General features: G+C 28.4%; 1 protein-coding gene across 1 annotated transcript; it reads right to left on the bottom strand.

Annotated features, from left to right (window-relative positions):
* Positions 1 to 14,326: 14,326 nt before the first annotated feature.
* LOC117179979 (protein UXT homolog) lies at positions 14,327 to 18,263 on the bottom strand. The gene is made up of 2 exons (XM_033372244.1): positions 18,154 to 18,263; positions 14,327 to 14,848 (listed from the first exon to the last, which is right to left on the bottom strand). Exon 2 carries the CDS (start codon positions 14,829 to 14,831, stop codon positions 14,391 to 14,393), a length of 441 nt encoding a protein of 146 aa, XP_033228135.1. The 5' UTR covers positions 14,832 to 14,848; positions 18,154 to 18,263; the 3' UTR covers positions 14,327 to 14,390.
* Between the last annotated feature and the right edge of the window lie 3,437 nt (positions 18,264 to 21,700).

Here is a 21,700-nt window from a genome sequence, read left to right on the forward strand (position 1 = left end):
GGAAGGCAGCCCTATGATTGGTCACAGAAGTTTCGAATTATTCGGGGATGAGCACTTTTCCTTAGTTTATTCCGGAAATCTTTAGTAAAAGATGAAAGATTTTCACGTGTGTTGCAAATGAAGTCAATTTATAACGGCAGTCATTGGTCAGGGAAATACTTACGTTTTCGACCGCGCCTAGTGATACATTTTTCATCTTGCTTTTCATTGTCATATTCATCAAGCCATTTTACTCCCAAAAAAGTAGTAATCCTACCTACTTAAAAAATTACAATTATCTATAATTTAGTTATTTCTTATATTAATTATTTATGATTTAATTAGGGAATGTGTCACTTATTTTTTGTAAACGAGATCGTTAAAGGAGGGAACATTTTTCCAATTATTTAAAGTAATTTTAAGTAATAGTTGTTTTTTAAAACTATAAAAAAATTAGGATGAATAAACTTTAAAAAGAAGTTCAAGAGTATCATGACAGAACCATGTGAGTACCCAGAGAAAACAAGGTTATGATAGCAAAAAACAATCTCAAAATTCCAATCATTTTTTAAACAAACAAAAATTTGCAATCACATTCGAATTTTGATAAAGTTCTACAGATCTATAAAACAGTAGTTAAAAATAAATACTGTTTATTAAGACAAATATCGTAGATATATCGTCTGCTCTCATGACCATGTTAGTGCCATAAAAATGTTGCACTCTTGTCTTTTTAAACTCAAACTCACATAAAAAGTAAAAGTGAAACAGCAGAATCATGTTACAAAGCAAATGCAAGGATCAAAACAATTAATTTGTTGTAAAATATTTGGAAAAATGCCAGCGAAAAAATAATAGATAATTTTTCAAGAAATTTTGTTCAATGTTTAAACAACCTGTTTACAAATACAAAATAAGGAAAAGGGTATAGCGCTATTCGATTCAGATAAAAAGATTGTATAAAGTATAAGTTTTACAAATAAACAATTATACTTATTAATAATTATTATTAATGAAAGTTTATAGTTAATTTATAAAACAAATTAAAAGAGTAAGTCCTACAGCTTAACAAGAAGAAAATTAATATTTCAATTACTGGTCACTTTTTCTTGTGTAGAATATTTTTTCTGACTAAATAGTAGAACTTTCAAGTAATAATGATAAATTTTGAACAAAAAATGAAACTGTTTAATTTTTTTTCTTTATGAAATTTCAAATAACATTAAGTTTTTACTCAAAAGACAAATTTTCAACAACGAAATAATAAACTTTGGATAAAGTTCCGAATAGCTGAATTCTCCGATTTTCATCAAACTTGGTGTACTTTTGTCTTTTGACGCGCTAATTAGAAATATGATAGTTAAAATTGGCGACAAGGCGATTTTCATGGCAAAACCATCAAATAACCATAAGAATCGTTTACTATAAAAATTATCTGCGAGTGATATTTGTTGAGAAAACTAGTGATGCATCTTACGATTTGTGATGCATGATTTCTGATTAGTGATGCATCTGATTTGGGAAAGAGGCAGGGGTTTAAGCAATATTATTCCTGTCACCAGTCACAGGGGTGACTTCCAGCCCCCCACAGCACCTCGAAAAGGGGTAGGGGTTTGACCAATATTATATCTGTGGCCAGTTAGAGGGGTGTCTTCCTGCTGCCCCACCCATGGTACCTGGAAATGGAGTAGGGGTTTGACCAATATTATTTCTGTAGCCAGTCACAGGGATGCCTTTCTGCTTCCCACGAGAAGCTGGAAATGGGAAGGGGGAAATGGTAGGGATTTGACCAGCATATTTTCTGTAATTAGTCACAGAGGTGTCTGTACATTATTTGTGTGACCAGTCACAGGGGTGCCTGCCCGCCCCCCACGGGACCTGGGAAAGCGGTAGGGGTTTGACCAACATTATTTCTGTAATCAGTCACAGAGGGCCGTCCCGCCCCCACGGAACCTGGAAAAGGTGTAGGAGTATAACCAACATTATTTCTGTGACCATTCACAGGGGTGCCTTCCTAATGTCCCTCCCCCACGGGACCTGGAAAGGGGGTAGAGGTTTGACCAACATTATTTGTGTAACCAGTCATAAGGATGCCTTCCTGCCCCAATGGGACCTGCAAAAGCGGTGGAAGTTTGACCATTATTATTTCTGTGACCAGTCACAGGGGAGCCTTCCCGCCGCACGGGACCTGGAAAAGGCGTAGGAGTTTGACCAGCATTATTTCTTTGACCAGTCTCATTGGTGCCCCCCTCCAACACACACACAATACCTGGAAAAGGGGTAGGAGTTTGACAAACATTATTCCTATGAACAGTCACAGGGGTGACTTCCAGCCTCCCACAGGACGTCGAAAAGGGGTAGGGGTTTGACCAATATTATATCTGTGGCCAGTAAGAAGGGTGTCTTCCTGCTGCCCCCCACCCACCGAACCTGGAAAAGTGCTAGGCGTGTGAACAATATTATTTCTGTGACCATTCAGAGGAGTGCCTTCCCGTCCCCCACGGGGCTTGGGAGAGAGGTAGGGGTTTGACCAGCATTATTTCTGTGACCAGTCACATTGGTGCCCCCCCCCCCAACACACATAAGACCTGGAAAAGGGGTAGGAATTTGACAAACATTATTCCTGTGACAAGTCACAGGGGTGCCTTCCCGCCCCACGGGACTTGGGAAAGGGGTAGAAGCTTGACCAACATTATTTATGTGACCAGTCACGGTGCCCCCCCCCCACACAAGATCTGGAAAAGGGGTAGGGATTTGACCAGCAAATTTTCTGTAATTAGTCACAGAGGTGCCTAATTACTCTTGTCGCGACTTAGGCCTGTTGTAACGGTAACGAACAGTACCGGAATAGTTGATTGTTAGGTGTATCACTAATTGTCCTGGAAACTATTACTCGTGGAAAAAAATGCCTTCAAAAAAAAATTTGTATCTCAATGCGATCTACAACTTTTTCTGAAAACTTTTGCAGAATTTTGGGTATTGTCTCAGATAAACTCAAAGATCCATGATGTTTATGGGTTTTTTTACATGAAAATCGATATATCATTCATTTTCTCGGAAACTATCACTCGCAGAAAAAAATATTCGAAAAAAGAAATATGTACCTTAATGGGAAATACAACTTTTGTAGAGAACATTTTGCGTGAAGGTATGCAGCAAAACATATATATGTATGAAAAAAGCATTAAAAATAATAAAACTTAGAAAACACTGTTCGTTGACATTTTTTGCTCTTTTTTTGCTCTCCGATTATATGTAATACGTTCCTTAAAAACTACCCCAAAGTCATATATACTTACCCGTCGTGACCAAAAACGTTTTAAAAGTTAGAAGACCACCTTGAACAATGTAAAAATGATTAAGAACTCCAAATTAATCACATGATACTTGAAAATTTCCCGCTCATTATAATTCTTTTAAAAACTACCCTTTCACGTAAACTAATGCAGCAGAAAATATATATGTATGAAAAAAGCATTAAAAATAATGAAACTTAGAAAACAGTGTTAATTAATATTTTTTTGCACTTCTTTTGCTCTCTGATTATATATTATACGTTCCCCAAAAACTACCCCTGAGTCATACATACCTACCCCTCGTGACCAAGAACGTTTTAAAAGTTGAAATACCACGTTGTACAATGTGAAAATGATTTAGACTTCCAAATTATTTACATGACATTTGAAAATTGCCCTCTAATTATAATTTCCCTTAAAACTACCCTTCCACGTAAAAGTATGCAACAGAACATATATGTGTATGAAAGAAGCATTAAAAATAATAAAACTTAGAAAACATTGTTAGTTGATATTTTTTGGCCCTTTTTTTGCTATCCGATTATATATAATACGTTCCCCAAAAACTATCCCTGAGTCATACATACCCAGGTGTGAAATTCGGTCGGATTCCAGAGCTTGACCATCGGCCCAAAGTCGGCCCTGCTATGGTAACCGATCGACAGAAACCAGAGTTGGGCCGACTAAGATGTTTACAAGCTGCCATAGTCGTGCCGACGTTGCGTCGACGGCGAGCGAAAAGCTGACCGTCGGCCCAATTCTGACCTAACTATGGTACTACAATCGGATAAATGGTGGCAGATTGGTCGGTACGACCGCAATAATGCGGTCGGTCTGACTCTGTATACAGCAGTCGGATTGACATAAGTCACATTGGTGTACCCGATGGTCGATCAAACCTTGCATGAGTATGAGCAGACCGTCGGATAAATTCTGGTTCATTGTTACAAAAATACCGTGAAAGTGCAGTCGGCCTGACTGAGGTCCAAAGTTGGCCTGTCCACCGACGTCACATGTGCCCGTAACATTGGGTGCACATAACCTGCTTCATTTCGATAGATCTGCTTTCGGCCATAGTTGATCTGCTCGTACTATTGGGAGGTCGAATTAGTGACTCGTAGAAATATATAGATATTAAAAATTAAAAATTTTAAATTCTTAACCAAAAATGGGAACGTTTAAGAATGAATATTTATTATTTACATACTTTTGAAATTATCAACTTTAGTTTCAAATCAACAAAATAAAAAAACTTTGTTAATTTGTGACACAATATCATAATAAAAAATGTCGAAATGAAACATTTAGAATTATTAACTCAATAATGCTGCATATTCAAAATGTATCTATTTTAATTTATAATAAGGTGAATTTTAAATCCTGCAAATTTGAAACATTCTAAAAAAGCATCGAACACTGAATATTTTCAAAGCATCCCAGTGGGCACAAGCGTTCAATAACATCTTAGAACGGCTTAAAAATGTACTAAGTCAGTCCATATAACGTTCCATAAACATACAATGTTCCAGAGACGTTTTAAAGACGTAATTCGAACATAAAACGGTGTTAGAACATTATTTGGGCTGACTTTTAAAACGCTCAAATAACGTCTTTTGAATTTTACGTCCAGAAAACGTTTTTAGGACGTTCCACGTACGTTCTAAAATGGTGTGCCACTGGTATAGCTTTTCAATTTGTCAACCCTCTTTCCAAATAATCCGTGAAGAAAATACAACAATTTGCTTGATAGAAGTCATGCGAGAACGAAGCATTCAAAATTTAATTACTTTAAATTTCCTGTCCGATAATATTTTTAAGTGAATATCCTATAAACCACTTTAAAATTATGATCAGTCATCTTTTTATATATTTTAAATCAGGTTTTCAATTGCTTTTAAATCAATAAATGTGACGAACAAAATGGCTATTTTTTCTATGTTGAAATCTCTTATGTTTTATAGAGTAAAATTAGTTAAAGATGCTTCAATTTTATATAATAAACAAGCAAATTTATTATAAAAGAATTATTTGTTCAAAGAATATTTTCTACGATTTTCGTTAAATTTACGTTTTTTTAATTTATATTGCAAGAGCTTTGGATAAAAACAATATAATGATTAAGACATTTTTTCGCGAAATTATTATCGTTAATATTATAAATAAATTTAATAAACAAATGCATTTATCAGGCATTTTTTGATTTGTCCAACATTTTCGACAACTCTTTCGTTGTCAAATACTCAAATAAGGCATATATTTATTAAATTTGTTTAAATGATCATAGAATGTATCAACTAATTATGAATTTTACTGAAATTATCATAAAATTTCCAATTGAAAAGACATGCATAAAAAAAACTAATTGTTCCGTCCGCACATGCCCGCATAATTCGTTTGTTTGTTAAATTTGTTTTCAAAAATCATAAAATTTATCGACTAATCATAATTGTTGCTAAATTTATTAACAAGATCCCAATGAAAAAGTCTGAAATAAAAAAAAAAATTCCGTTGACAAATGCCCCAATAATGAATTTGTTTATTAAATTTGTAAGCAAAAATAAAATTGATAGCAAAATTAAGAGTTTTGCTGAAATTATTATAAAGTGTCCAATTGAAAGGACTGGTATTGAAAAAAAAAATTTTACTGCCGATAAACGCCTGAACCTTGCATTTGTTTATTAAATTTATATTTAAAAAAAGCATAATATTAATCAACAAATTCTTAATCCTCATGATATTATCGAAATTTATCGCAACATAACGCAAAAAGCGTAAAATTATGGAAAATCGTAGAAAACATTCTTGCACAAAGTAATTTGTTTATAAATTTTTTTATATAATATTGGAATATTTTAAAATAATGTGACTCTATAAAACTCAGGCGATTTCAACAATCTTTCTGTTATTGGAGAGTATTGGGAGCGTCAAACTATTCAGTACAGTTTTTGTTAACAAACTTCAAGTGCTTCGATAGCCAAGTGTTAGAGTACGCGGTAAAATACACTAGCTTAGGTAGTTTAGGTAGGATTCGAATCCTGGGCGAGTAAGATTTTTTAAAGAATTGAAGCGTGCGATTATAAGTGTAAATAATTGGGTGTGTGTATGACTTATGTATTTAATAATGATAAGAAATGAAGATTGTATAATAATAATTAAAAAAATAACTTTTTTTTACATTTTTTTGTCGTAGGTTGGGCGAGTGTCATCTTCAAGATGGCCCAAATATGGGACCAAATGTCGGGCCGCCACTCTTTTCTCCGAAGTTTAGAGAGCAAAAAAAAATTTTTTTACCAGAAAATTAGCAGAAAAAAAAACAAAAAATATGGCGTATTCCATTTTCCAATTTCCCTTGGTGGCGGCGCTGAATGGACGGACCTGTGAAGATGGCATAGTCGTAAATTTTTACTAATTTTCACTATTAATTTCGTAATCAGCGCATCAAAGTACATAATTATGCGGAATTTAAATAAAATTTGAGAATTCAGCTATTCGGAACTGCACCTTAATTTCGAAATAAATATTTAAAGTTCTATTTGAAAAAGGAAAATTTTCTACTAAAAGAAAACAAAGTTTCAAAATTTTTAAGTTAAAAAAAATTTAACAAAAATGGAATAGTACATTTTTTGATAAAAAATTGAATTTTCAACAATATAGTTCAATTTCAAAAAAAAAAGTATTACTAACTAAGAAAGGAAACATTCTTAACAAAAAAATGGAATAGTTTAACTTTCTGTTTAAAAAATTCTTTTTCAAACAAAAAGAAGAGAATTTTTCAATAGAATAGTTGAATTTTATTTAAAATAAATTTCATTTTAACCATAGAGATGAATTTTCAACTAATTCAATTATCAACTCTTCAAAAAAAAACTTACTTCCCAACAAAGCAGTCTAACTTTAAATGAAAAAATATCATTTTCAACGAAAAATTGAATATTTGTTATTCCTACCAAAGAATATTTTAATATTAAATAAAATACAGTTGAATTTAAACAAAAATGGCGAACTTTATATATAAAATATTTTATTTTGTAGTTGAAAAATCAATAATGAAAAAGAAATTTCAAAAAAATAGTTCAATTTTCATCGAAAGAAATGAAATTTACAATTAACAAAAAAATGTAACCAAAAATAAACTAATTCAATTTTTAGTTTAAAAAATAATTTAGAACCAACAATAAAGGTTTGAACAAAATACTTAAATTATCAACACAAAATAATAAATTTTGTCTTCAATTCATCTGAATTTTCTACCAAAATGTCGATTTTTTGACTAAAAAATTAATTCTCAACCAAAAAGAAATGCATATTTTTATCAAAGTAATTACATTATTTTTAAGTTTTTCAATTTTTAACCAAAGAAATTAATTTTCAACAGAAATTAATAAAGTTGCTAACAAGAAGTATTTTCTGAAAAAAGATCAATTTTCAAATATACTTAAATTTTCAACTAAAAAAATCAATTTTCAAGAAAAGAAAAAGAAATTTTTAAAAAATTAGTTAAAATTTTAACCGAAAAAAATTTTTCGACGAAAAACATTTTATCTAAATGGTTATTTTTAAACTGAATAGGGCACTTTTTAACCAAAACTGAATGAGTTAAATTTTCGGTTAATCATTTTTTAATGAAATTTTTTTCAAATTTCATTCATCAAAATCATTCATCATTTTTATCAAAATAGTTTATTTCAAACAAAAGAGAGGAATCTTAAACAAACAACGTAAAATGTAATAGTTGATATTTCCATCAAAAAATATTTTTAAAGAAAAGCCGTTGAATTAAACCAAAAAGGACTAATTCTTAACAAGATATGTAATTTTTCAAATAAAGGAGGTCTGTCTTTAACAAAAAACAAAACAAATTTTAATAAACTTCAACAAAATAGTTAAATTTTCATCCAAAGAGAAGAAACTTTAACCCATTAAATTTGAATCAAAAACAGTTGAATTCAACCCCCCCCCCCCCCCCAAATGAAAGAATTTTTTTTCTAAAACAGTTTGTTTCATAATTCGAAAATAGGGACTCAGAAAAGTTCTTTCAGCAAACAATAGTATTATATTTGTGAAATTCAAAACTATGCAAGAAAAAACGATCGTACTTAAAATATTAAATTGTTTCTTTTCAAACTAAATGACTGACATTTTGACTTTATGTTACGAATGAACTATAAACTTTTATTAATAATTCGTATAGAAAAAGGTATTTTTTTCATGTATTAAACTTGAATTTTCGCAGAACTCGGAACCGAACAGATGGCGCACTCTGGTGAGAACTGAAGTAAGTATTCGGCATATCATTTGTGACGGTAATTATCAAGTACCTTACGAAACATAGATCTCTTCCTTATCCTACCATGCTCTGCGGACACTGTCAGTTGATACCACGAGGAAATAATTTTATCAAAATTGATATCTTAGTAATATATGAATATTAAATTCAATTATATTCAAATTCATTATTCATTATAAATAAATCATAAATTGAAATTCATAATTCATGTTCAAATCATTTTTCTCTAAAAGATAATTTCTTTATCATACCATGGTAAATCAACATATGATCATAATATGATAAAGCAAGAGATCATAAAGAAATTATCTTTTAGAAAATATATTATTATTTGAATTTAAATTCTGACTAGAACTATAAATTATTAAATATAAAGTGAAAATGACTAGTTAATTTATCAAAAAACATTGGTTGTTTAATTTTAGAAGCTTTTTCCCTTTTTCTCATCACATGCACAAACATTTTTATGCGAATGTATTAATTCTTTTAAAAAATTTTGTATATAAAATTAAATTAGAGAAATTTAAAATATAATTTACAAAAAATTAAGATAGAGAAGTTCTTTATCAACACTTGCTTTTAAAAACACCATAAAGTATACTATAAAATAAATGCAGGCCTGCTAATTCTGCATTTTGAATAAATGTGTATAACAAATATTTTTTATTTATATTAATGATATATATAATTTAAATAATATAATATATTAGCAGGAATGTCTCATAAACGTTGCGGAGTTTACAGAAATTACCAAAACTTAGCTTAAATTTTTGGCAGTAATTTACGTCGTCTTTGCAACCCTTTTAATTTTTTTCAAATACATTTTATTATTAATAAATTGGGTTTATCCGAAAAAAATCTTTAGCATTGAATACAAATAATTTAAGTTAAGCTGTTTAAAAAATGTTTTTTATATCATTATTCTTATTATTAATAAGTTAAGTTGACCAAATCAAATTGTAGACAAAAATATGTTGTTTTTACATTTTTAACGTTTAGAGCAAAACCGCCACCATTTTGCTAATTTTGAAACATTTCTTAATTATCCATCAGAATTGGAAATAAGACAATAAATTCTACCAAAATCTGTAAATAAATTAAAAATACCTCAATTATTTCGACAATTACAGAATTAAAAAATCGCTTTTCTTCAACAAAGCACAAAATTGAAATTCGAAAAACTTCAAGTGTAAACCCGGCCTAATTTAAAATAGGATAAATCAGTACATTTTTGTATTGTGACTAAATTATCTTGTCGCTCCTAATTTAACTTTCTATTAAAACATATTACGAATAAGACTATCAAAATGCAAAAGTTCTGTTAATAAATTAAAGACCAGTAATTGCAAAACAGAGAAAATATAAATCAAAGAAATTTAAAATTAATAAGGAAGTACAAAGAATTTTCTAGGCTGAAGTGTTAAAACTTTTAAGACACAAATTCACAATTTCAAAAGCCGGACAAAAACTGAAAAAGTTTATTAAAAACTTCTTTTAGAGTGCAAAAAATTTCTCATTATGTAAAGAAAAATGATTTAGAATTCAGTAATTAAAAAAGTAACAATAAAAATTTTAATTTGTCTTGAAAAGGACGCAAAATATGTATAGCAGTTTAGAGTGGAAAATTGATCAGCTTCCTGAAATATATTGAATTTCAACCTTACTAGATATATATCTTCTTTTATTTGATAAATTTTTCCAAACATTTAGAAAAAATCGACTAAAATAGAATTTAGTTTAAAGAACTATAACATTTTATTTTTAAAAACGTTTTTTTTTTTTTTGGTTCACTGACGCTATTTGTAGTTCAAAATTGATCCTCTTCCCAAAATTTATAAAAATGTACCCTTACCAGATGTAAATCTTTTGTATTTTAACAAAAATTCGAAAAAATTATGAAATTTGTATTCATGCGACTAAGGTAGCATTTAGTTTGACAAACTTCAAGAGTTTATATTTTTATACTTTTTTTTTAGTTAAGAGTCAATATTCAAATTCGTCCCCCTTTTTGAAGTCTTTAAAATGATATTCTCACCAGATATGTATCTTGTATATCTGCACAAATTAAAACAAAATATAGAAAAAATTATATATTTCAAAGAATTCAAATGAATTGGGGACAATGTTAAAATTTTTTTTGAATCCCTTTGATTTCCGTAAAACTGGATTGAATTTGCCGGAATTTAAGATCAAAGAGAAGAATTCAATAAAATCAAATGAATTGAAAACAATTTTTTTTAAATTAATTGAGCTCAGTAACTTTGAAATAAGCTTAGAAAAATCAAGGGAATTCAAAGAATTTGATTAAATGCCGAAGGATTCAAGGTCAGTTTAATAGACTTCAGGATCAATTAAATAAAAGTTTTTTTTTTGCAAAAAAAAGACATGCACTGAATTAATTAGAATTCAGTGCATTTAGAAGGACTCAAGTAAATTACAAAAATTCAAGAGAATTCCAAAGAAATTAAAAGATTCAAGTTTGAATTTAAAAAAAAATTAATCTTTTCAATTCTTTGAAATTCTATTAATTTCTAACACAAGAAGTGACTAATGATTACAGAACAATTCAAGATAAATTCAAAAGAATTAAAATTAATTGGAATAATTTTAAGGATCAAAGAAAATTTCATTGATGACAATAAATTTTGAGTGAATTTCGAGAAATTTAAAAGAAATGAGAACAAGTAAATGAAATTGATAAAAAAAATCAACCTCAATTTAAAAAGCAATCAAGTGCATTGAAAAGAATTCAAAACCATGGGAAAATTAATTGAGTTGGGTAGAATTAAATGAATTTAGAATTCAAAAAAATTGTAAAGGATTAAGGATAAATTATTAAGAATTCAGGTTAAATTACAAAGAAATCATAAAAAACATATGAAAATCTCTTCAAATCTTCGAAATCCCTCATGTCTTGCGAAAAATTATTTGAAATCCATTAAAATATTCAAATCCCCTAAAATTATTAAAACCCTTGGAAAACCCTTGAAATTGTTTAAATCTCTCGAAAATACTGTGGAATCTTTTAAAATACACTAAAATATTTCAGTATTTAAAAGCCTTCAAACTACTGAAATAAATAAAAAATTCCTGGTAATCTTTTTCAATTTCATAAAATATTTTTAAAATATCCTCAAGTATTTTAAATCCTTTTTTAAAGCTCTTGAAAATGCTAAAGAAATTGAAAAAATACGTTAAAATATTTCAAATCCGTTAATTATTTTATCAAATGATCCCCAGGTTGAAAACGCTAAAATATTATAAAATTCCATGATATTCTATGACGATATTTTTTCAAATCATGGAAAATGTATTAAAATCCCTTGAAATAATTGAAATCCTCGGAAATCTTTCGAAATATTTTAAAACCTCACACGTCCTGTAAAATCGTTTCATATTTTCACAAATTCTAGATAGTTTTTTATCATAAAGTATATCAAAAGGTTTTTAATCACTTCAAATTAATTAAATTAATTTTAAAAAATCCTTGAAATCTATTAAAATTCCCTAAAATAATTCAAATTAAAAGCTGTTGAAAATGCTTTGGAATTTTTTTAAATACCATAAAATCTAATGAATTAATAATGAACCCACGAATTAATTGATTGAATGAAAAGTGACCAAATCTTGAAAATAGGATACTTTAGGGACCGTAACTGAACATAGGGTACAATAAGGAATATGAGACCTGTATTTCAGGAACCTAAACAATTTTCAACTCTAGCCTGCTATTCATATTTTACCTCGTTTTCGAGAAAAATAACATTTTTAATTATTAAAAACGAAAAAACCTTTTTCCTCACAAACTCATAGAACAATTTTTTTCTTTCGTGGCTCAAAATAATCGGGGGACATCCCCAAACCACGTACAACAGAAAAACTAGATGTGCAATTTTTGGTTAAACTTAATCAACGCTATCCTCGAGGATCACCGAGTTCATTTTATTTTTATACAAAAAAAAAAACTAATAGAATTTGAATAAAAAATCCCCATGCTTTGATTTTTTTTATTAAATAAAAGCAACAAGCTATATTTCTCCCCCTAAACGTATTCTTACTTCACGAAGCTGAGATTATCTTCTCGAAAGCAGAAGTGCCGGAATGAAACAAACCTTCGAGGAAATTTGAAAACACCTTCAGAATTCTGAAAATTCAATGAGTAATTCAAGTAGCTCATACACATAGGGGAATTTTAATTTATGCGTCTGCGGAGAGACAAGCACTTGGAATAAAGTATGCGAATACTTAACTTAAATAGAGTGTGCTCCGACTTTAGCTTGAGTGATCTCGCGAGTTAAAAGATGCAATGATGAAACAAGACGGGGTAAAAAAAGTGCCACGGAGGCTGATTTTCCATATCTGCATAACTAAGAGCAGAGATGACTTCTGGAGGAAGCAAAGGTTCCAGCGAGTGCAAAAAAATTTGCTCTACACTCAGCACAGTCTTAAAACTCTGCAAGCTAATCAGAAGCAAAGACTGAAAGAACCTCAAAAGAGTATGTACCTCACCTCGAATTCTTTCACGATTTCCGAATTTTTTTCTATAATTTTCTGAAATTTATTCCTTAAATTCAGCTGAAAGTTTATCCGATTTTATTGGGTGACATGGAATTGAAATCAATTTGTTTTTTTCAGTCAGTATCATCCTCAATGAGTAAATTGCTAAATAAGTATTCAAAGAATTTAAAAATTTAGCACATTTATTCACTATTTTTATCATTTTTTCAATAATCTTCTGTAATTTATTCCTCGAATTTACCTGATTTTATTGGACATGGAATTAAAATCAATTTGTTTTCTTTCATTCAGTATCATCCTCAATGAATAAGTTTCTAAATAAAACTGTTCAAAGAATTTAAAAATGTAATCAAAATTTTTCACTATTTCCATAATTTATTCTTTACTCTTCTGAAATTTATTCCTTGAATTCATCTCAAAGTTTATCTGCTTTTATTTGACGAAAATGAATTAAAATTCATTTGATATTTTGCATTCAGTATCATCCTCTATGAGTAAATTGCTAAATAATATTATTCAAAGAATTTAAATATTTATCAAATTTATTCACTATTTTTATCATTTTTTTCAATAATCTTCTAAATTTTATTCCTTAAATTTATCTGATTTTATTGGACATGGAATTAAAATCAATTTGTTTTTTCCGCTCAGTATCATCCTCAATGAATAAGTTTCTAAATAAAACTGTTCAAAGAATTGAAAAATGTAATAAAAATTTATTCACTATTTCCGCAATTTATTCTTTACTCTTCTGAAATTTATTCCTTGAATTCATCTCAAAGTTTATCTAATTTTATTTGACGAAAATTAATTAAAATTCATTTGATATTTTGCATTCAGTATCATCCTCTATGAGTAAATTGCTAAATAATATTATTCAAAGCATTTAAATATTTATCAAATTTATTCACTATTTTTATCATTTTTTTCAATAATCTTCTAAATTTTATTCCTTAAATTTATCTGATTTTATTGGACATGGAATTAAAATCAATTTGTTTTTTCCGCTCAGTATCATCCTCAATGAATAAGTTTCTAAATAAAACTGTTCAAAGAATTGAAAAATGTAATAAAAATTTATTCACTATTTCCGCAATTTATTCTTTACTCTTCTGAAATTTATTCCTTGAATTCATCTCAAAGTTTATCTGATTTTATTTGACGAAAATGAATTAAAATTCATTTGATATTTTGCATTCAGTATCATCCTCAATGAGTAAATTGCTAAATAAAAGTGTTCAAAGAATAAAAAAATTTAGAAAATTTATTATAAATTATGTACAACTCTGTATTAACAGTTGGAGTTAAAATTAACTTCCAGAAGGAATTTCTTGCAACTCTCCTATACCGAGCAATATTAGTTTAATGTGGGCGTTCGTCATAGAAACTTGCTTTCGCAGGTTTTCTATTTGCCTTTCTAATAATTTTATTCGGACATCTATCACAACCAGAGCTTCATCGAGAGTGAATTGGACGTAATGATTTAGTCCTACGTGTAGTAAGATTTTCGAAGCATCTTCCACTTCCGCTTGGACAAAGAAGCTGCATCCTATGTCGACTTTGGTTTTGAAACCACTTTTGTCTGCCTTGGTGTCTTTCAGGGTTTTGATGACGCCTTTCAGTTGGATGAATTCTGCAAGATCCGTATTTTTAGTATTGAGTTTCTCTTCCAATTTCCCGAGATCAGCGCGAAGCACATTATTTATGAAGGCCTCGAATTGCCCAATTTTCTCCTGAATTTCCGGGTTCATATTTTCATAGTCGAGTCCTGGAAATAGACCCATTATTTTATGAAAAGAGTAAATGTGGACTTTCTTCAAACTTTTTTTTTCAGTGCCGTTTTATTTTTTAAAAATTGAATAAAATTAAACATCCAATTTGAGAAATTTAAATAAGATTAAAATCAAATTAAAAATCTTATTTAACGTCCAATAATCAAGTTAATGTGCAGAATCTCTGAAAATAAAACTAAGAATGTACGGACCAAATTTGGACAACCACCACAAAATGTTCCTATTGCAACCTGAAAAAAGCAAAAGTTTTCCTAGAAAAAAGAAATATTCTTTTCTTTTTTTTTCAGACAAAATTAAAAAAGAGGAAGGAAATTTTTCCTTCATTTTTTTCCTCTTTTTTTATTTTTGTCAAAAAAAAGTATTTTCTTTTCAAGGAATATTTATCAGGGAAAACAATAGGAAATTTTTGTCGTGGTTATCCAAATTTGGTCGTTAGATTCTTGCTTTTTTCAGGAATTCTGAACATTAAAATTAAACATTTTCAAATTCCAAGCTAAAATATATAATGTAAATTACTGTAAAAGTAATTTCAGTGATTTTAATTAGGGTGAATTTTATAGAAAATAGAGGAATATTAGGAAAATAAATTATTTTCAATAGTCAGCTAAAAAGTCGAATATTTTAGACATTTTTTACTTTTAAACCTGAAAATTGTATTTTTTAGCAAAGAAAAATTAATTTCCAACCACATAGTTTAACTTTCACGCAAAAGAGACGAATTTTCAACAAAAAGTTGAATTTCTAACTAGACAGGTATATTTTGACATACAAACCTGAATTTTTAAACAAGATGAATTCACAATAAAATAGATGAAATTTCGAGCAAACGAGGCGAATTTTCAAGAAAATAGTTGAACTTTTAACCAAAAAAAATCACTTTCCTACCAATAGATGAATATTTTATTATAAAAAAAATACGAATTTCCCCCAAAAAAAACAGTTGAATCTTCGACCAAAAGAGATATTTTTGAATAAAACAATTATATTTTCAAGAAAATTGTAGATCTTTTAACGAAATAATTGAATTATGACCTGCAAAGATAAATCTTCAACCGAATAATCAAATTTTCAAACTATAAATGTTGAACTTCAACCAAAACCAGTGGCGTTTTCAACCAAAAATATAATGGTAGGCTTTTCAATTGAAAATAATTACCTTGCAATCATAAAATATTAATTTTCAGTCAAAAAATACTTCTTTTTTACACAAATATAAATTTTTAATCTAAATGGACCAAATTTTCTATCCAAAAAGATGCATGTTCAATAAAAACAGTTGAATTTTCATTAAAATAATTAAACTTTCCACCAAATAGTAGAATTTTCAACCAAAATAAATGAATTCTGATGCCAAAATTCAACGGTGGACTTTTCAATGAAAAAGACAAATTAACTTTAAACAAAACAAGATGCCTTTTTAAGAAAATAGTTGAATTTCCAACCAAATATTTAAATTTTAAACCAAATAGTACAATATTCAACTAAAAGAGATGAATTATGGATTAAAAATATGATAGAAGACTTTTCAATTTTAAAAAATCTACTTTCAAATATAAAACACGAATTTGCAACCAATAGATGAATTTTACATCCAAAAATAAGAATTTTCAACAACACAGTGGAATTTTTACCAAACAGAAAATTTTTTAACAAAATAATCATATTTTGCAGCCAAATAGTATCATTTTTAACCAAAAGAGATGAATTATGGATTAAAAATATGATGGTAGACTTTCCAAATTAAAAGGAATTAACTTTCAACCGTAAAAAATAAATTTTTAAATAAACCAAAAACCAAAAGAGATAAATTCTGCACAAAAATGTAAGAGTAGATTTTTTAAATAAAAAGAATTAAGTTTCTACCAGAAAAGATGAATTCTCAACTGAAAAGACAACTTTTTATGAAAATAGTTGATTATTAAAAAAAATAACTAAATTTTGAAATAAGCATTTTGAATTTTAGACCAAAAAAGATAATTTTTTAAAAAAATTAGTGAATTTTCAGCAAAATAATTCAATTTTAAACCACAAGTCAACCAAAATAGATTAATTATGGATTAAAAATATAATAGTAGACTTTTCAATTCAAAGTAATGAAGATTCAACAAACAAAGGTGAATTTTCTAGCAAAAAATATGAGTTTTCCACCAGCAGAAAATAGTTAAACAAACCAAGAAATAATTATGTTTTTAACAGAAAATTTGAATCTCTGACCAAAAGAGATTCATTTGGAATACAAAATATAATAGTAACCTTTAAAATAAAAAAAAAAACGTTTTATCAAATCAAGATGACTTTTTGAGAAAATAGTTGAAGTTCCAACAGAATAATTACATTTTTAACCAAAAGAGGTGAATTATGGATTAAAAATATAATAATAGACTTTCCACTTAAAAAGAATCAATTTTCAAACATAAAAGATGAATATTCAAGCAAAAAAGGATGATTTTTATGCAAACAGATCAATATTCTATAACAAAAAATACGAATTTCCCACAAAACGGTTGTATTTTCGGCCCCAAAAAATATGTTTTTTCGATAAAATAATTACATTTTCAAGAAAATGGTAGAATTTTTAACAAAAGGAGTTAAATTCTAAACAAAAATATATTAGTCAACTTTTCAACCAAAAAAAAATAAATAACTTGCTACCAAAAAATACGAATTCTTAACCAAAAAAGAAGATTTATTTTTCAGAAAATGCTAAAACATTCAAAAATATTATTAAATTTTGAACACAGCAGTTGAATTGCCGACTAGAACATATTATTTCTGAACCAAAAAATACGTTAAATCTGATCCCATGCGAAAATTAGATTAGATCGAACCTAGGGAGCATTCATTTTTTACGTAAAAATTAAATAAACAAATATGAGAGATATAAATATATAATTATGAAAAAACAATTAAATGTATTAGTTTATTTCGATATATATTAATGAATGATCAACCACGATGTCAGTGATGATGATAAACGCGATTTATGTGGAATTTTTAATACATGAAATAGAATGAGAATAATTTTTGAGGTTATGTACTATGTAAACTGATTTAATCTTTACCCAACGAGATTATTTAGTGGATTTTATCACGATATATAAGATGTTTCATTAAAATTTAAATTTGCACATATGAAATCGATTTTGTGTTAATTAAACTTGAATTATTTATATACTAATAATCAATTTTGAGGTTATTTGAAACTACTGGTTTTTATTTAACTTAAAAATATAGATTTTTTATATGATAAAAACAATTCTAAAAACGGAATAATACTTACATAGAATGTTATACACTGATTATAATTTAAGTTTCGAACGTTTATGTATTTTGTAAATTTTTTAAGTCATACCCATATTGGCGTGTTTGAAAACATATGGTAAAAGTGCAAATATCAGCGCCACATTTAAACCTACTGGTTCTCTCACGTACCAAATTGTCCATGTATTCTAGTCGCTAAGGTAGAATTGGAGTTTGAGGGTAAGGAAGAAAACTGTCGATTTAAAATTATATATTTTAAAATATTGATTATTTTGAATAATTACAGATAAAAAATATGTATAATATATAAACAATGCGGTAATCTAAATATTCAAATTACATTTTTGTTGATCGATCTCCCCCCAATTTGTTCTTTTCCCGGAACAAGGGAGTTTAAATATATATATTTTTTTTATTTTTTATATTACGTTTTTGGTCGCAGTTCAACATTTTTGGTTTAAAAATTCGATTATTTGGTTGAAGATTCATCTTCGTTAGGTTCAAAATTCAACTATTTGGTTGAAAGTTTAAAAAATGAAAAAAAGAGATACTTGGTACAAACTCTCAAATCTCTTAGGAAATGTTACGGGAATATAATATGTATAATTAAATATGTATATATATTATAATATTTATAATATTTATAAATATATATAATTTGGAATTTTTTAACAATTATAAGTTTTTAAACAATTTTATTGCCTCTTTAAATCATGAACAGTTATTATCTTTTAGAATAAATGGTATAAATTTGATGAATGGCGAGTGTACTACTTTTTGTTTGACATATTTGTTAATTATGGAAACGATTTTCATTTTTTTAAACAAGTTTATCTCTGTAAAATCGTTAAAAGTTATTATTGTTTAGAACTGATGAGATAATTAACCATTGTTGAAAGTAATATATTTCTTATGGATATTTGGTGATTATTTCAATTGTTTTCTGAAATTAATGACACAATTAACGGATGTTAAGAGTAATAGTTTTCTTAGAGGTTTATTTAGCCATTTTTTAAACAATTTTTGTTTTCGTAAACAAATTTTTTCCCTGTAAATCGTGGAAAATTATTTTCTGCAATTAATGACCCAAAATTGTTTAAATAATTACAAAATGTGCTTAAAAATATATTACTCTCAACATTCGTTAATTGTGTAGTTAATTTCATAAAATGAATAACTTTTTAGCATTGTAAGGACGAAAATTGTGTAAAAAAAATTAAATTTTACAAATAATTACAAAATATGTTAAACATGAAGTACGAATCGACTTATGGAGGAACAAAATTGTTTAATCAATTGAAAATAATTTAAAAATACTTAAAAACTCGTCACTTATCGTTTGAAAATAATGTATGTTCAAAAAATTCCGAATAATACCGTCTTTAGTCGGAATTAGACAGAAAACTGCTATTTTCACATTTTTTGCGCATTTACCAGGCACAATAAGAACTTCTTTCCATTTTTTTGAAAACCAATTTTTTGCCATTTAAAACCACATGTTAATTTCAAAAACCCGGGGCATGGATTAGCGTTGACAAAAAAAGAAAAAAAACGCGGATTTTCTTTTTCCGGAAAGGGAACAAATTGTGGGGGGGGGGGGCAGCAATAATTGAAAGTTAAATTTTACCTGTATAAATTTTGACCCACATAGTAAACAGCCAATTCGCGAGAAATTTTCGCAGTCATTAAAGTTAAAAAAAACACCAACTCTTAAAACTGAAAATTTTTTATTGGAAATAAATAAAACTAAAGTTCAAATTAAAGCACTCAAAGTAGAATCCTTTTGAATTTAAAATATTGTGAATTGAAGCTTAAACAATTTTTCGTTAGACATATTAATTTCAAACTCTTATAAATTAAACAGTTACAAAATTATTCTTGGTTACAAAATAAAAATCTATGCTATTATTTCCAATATTCTTAATTAAAGCTAATTCTCCCTTTCAACTCACATTAATAAAAATGTTAAAAATAAAACATATCTGTCCTCGAGTACAATACAAAATGAAAATAAACAGTTCCAAAATTGGACACCCCCCCCCCCCTAAGCCCGTCCACTCAATAAGAATGTTAAAAAAAAAGATTTGACCTTTTCCAATAAAAATGTTGAAAATAAAAACCTACTGTCCTTCAATTTAGAAAGTAAAGATTGACAAAAATATTCCCTTTCCCATAAAAAAATGCTAAAAAAACAAAAATCTTAAAAATGAAAAAATGTCCCTCTTCCAATTCAGGAAAGGCTGAAAATCCAAATTTGCTTCCTTATAAATTAATAAGAGCGATGAAAATACAAACGTACCTTTCTCTGATTCAGAAAAAGGATTGAAAATGAAAAGTTGCCCTTTTCCTTAATAAAAATTCTGAAAAGAAAAAATGGTCTCTTCCAATTCACAAAAAAAAACTCAAAAATTTTCCCTCGCAACTCTATGAGAATCTTAAAAATAAAAAAAATTTCCCTCTTTCAATTTAAACAAAATTTTAAACCAAAATTTGCCCATTTGCATATCGATAAAAATCTTAAAAGTATATAATATCTCTCCACTAATTCCACAAAAATTAAAAACTAAAATTTCCTTGTTTCCAAATTGTGATTTCTGATATTGCAAGTGATTGGATAGATTTTTCTTTTAGAAATTTGTATAATTTCAGGTAAACAAACAAATTCACTGTCGTTAGGGGCCATTCATATACCACGTGCACACATTTTCGCCACGTTTGCCCCCCTCCCCAACCCCTCGTGAACAGCCGTGGAATTTTTGACCCTTGAATTTATTAGTCTTCAAAAGCAAGGAGTCCAAAAGGAGCGATGAATTGGCTGAAAAAAATCAGATTAGTTTAGGAACATGAGCTTAAAAATGATTTGAATTTCAAATAAAAACTCGTGAAAAAAATTATGATTAAAATTAAAATGGAAATAAAAATTTTATTGTAGGCGAGCAAAATATAAAAGTTCGAGTCTACCTAGAGCATACGATGTCTCATTTCAGTATATTTTCCACAGATTTAGGGAAATGTGTGTCCACGTGGATTCTAGCCCGACCCTCCTCGCCTTCCTCATGGACAAGCATGGAATCCCCCCCCCCCCCCCCCCCCCCCCCCGCACGCCCTAAAGTTTCCGCGTGGTATATGGATAGCCCCTTATCAAAATTAAATTTTCGGTATTGAATGATGTATGATGCATAAAAAAAATTGATGCCTCAATTTTAACACTGACCTATCAAAACAAACTACCAGTTGGTTATCAAGGCTAATAAATAAAACATAAATTGTTAACAATGCAAAAACCGGTTAAATGATTTATTTTGACTGATTTTTATAAGTTTGTTCAATTGATAATGTCCAAGCAAGCTTAAATTGCTTCAGGACCATGTTATACTTATTCAATTGAGATGGCAAGTTGAACATTTAGGAAGTTTAATATAAGACAGTACACGGGAAAAAAATTCTTGAGGCGAACGAGTGAATAATGCATTTGAAGGTCAAGTTTGTTGTTTTTATCGCGTTTCTTGATATTTCAATATAGTTATCGCCTACAATCGAAACACATGTAAATTATTATTACTGCA

This window comes from Belonocnema kinseyi, chromosome 9, assembly GCF_010883055.1.
Source record: "Belonocnema kinseyi isolate 2016_QV_RU_SX_M_011 chromosome 9, B_treatae_v1, whole genome shotgun sequence".
Lineage (NCBI taxonomy): Eukaryota > Metazoa > Arthropoda > Insecta > Hymenoptera > Cynipidae > Belonocnema > Belonocnema kinseyi.

Bases quoted from the DNA above. Each gene is read 5' to 3' on its own strand.
- LOC117179979 (XM_033372244.1), bottom strand. From the start codon at position 14,831: ATGAACCCGGAAATTCAGGAGAAAATTGGGCAATTCGAGGCCTTCATA.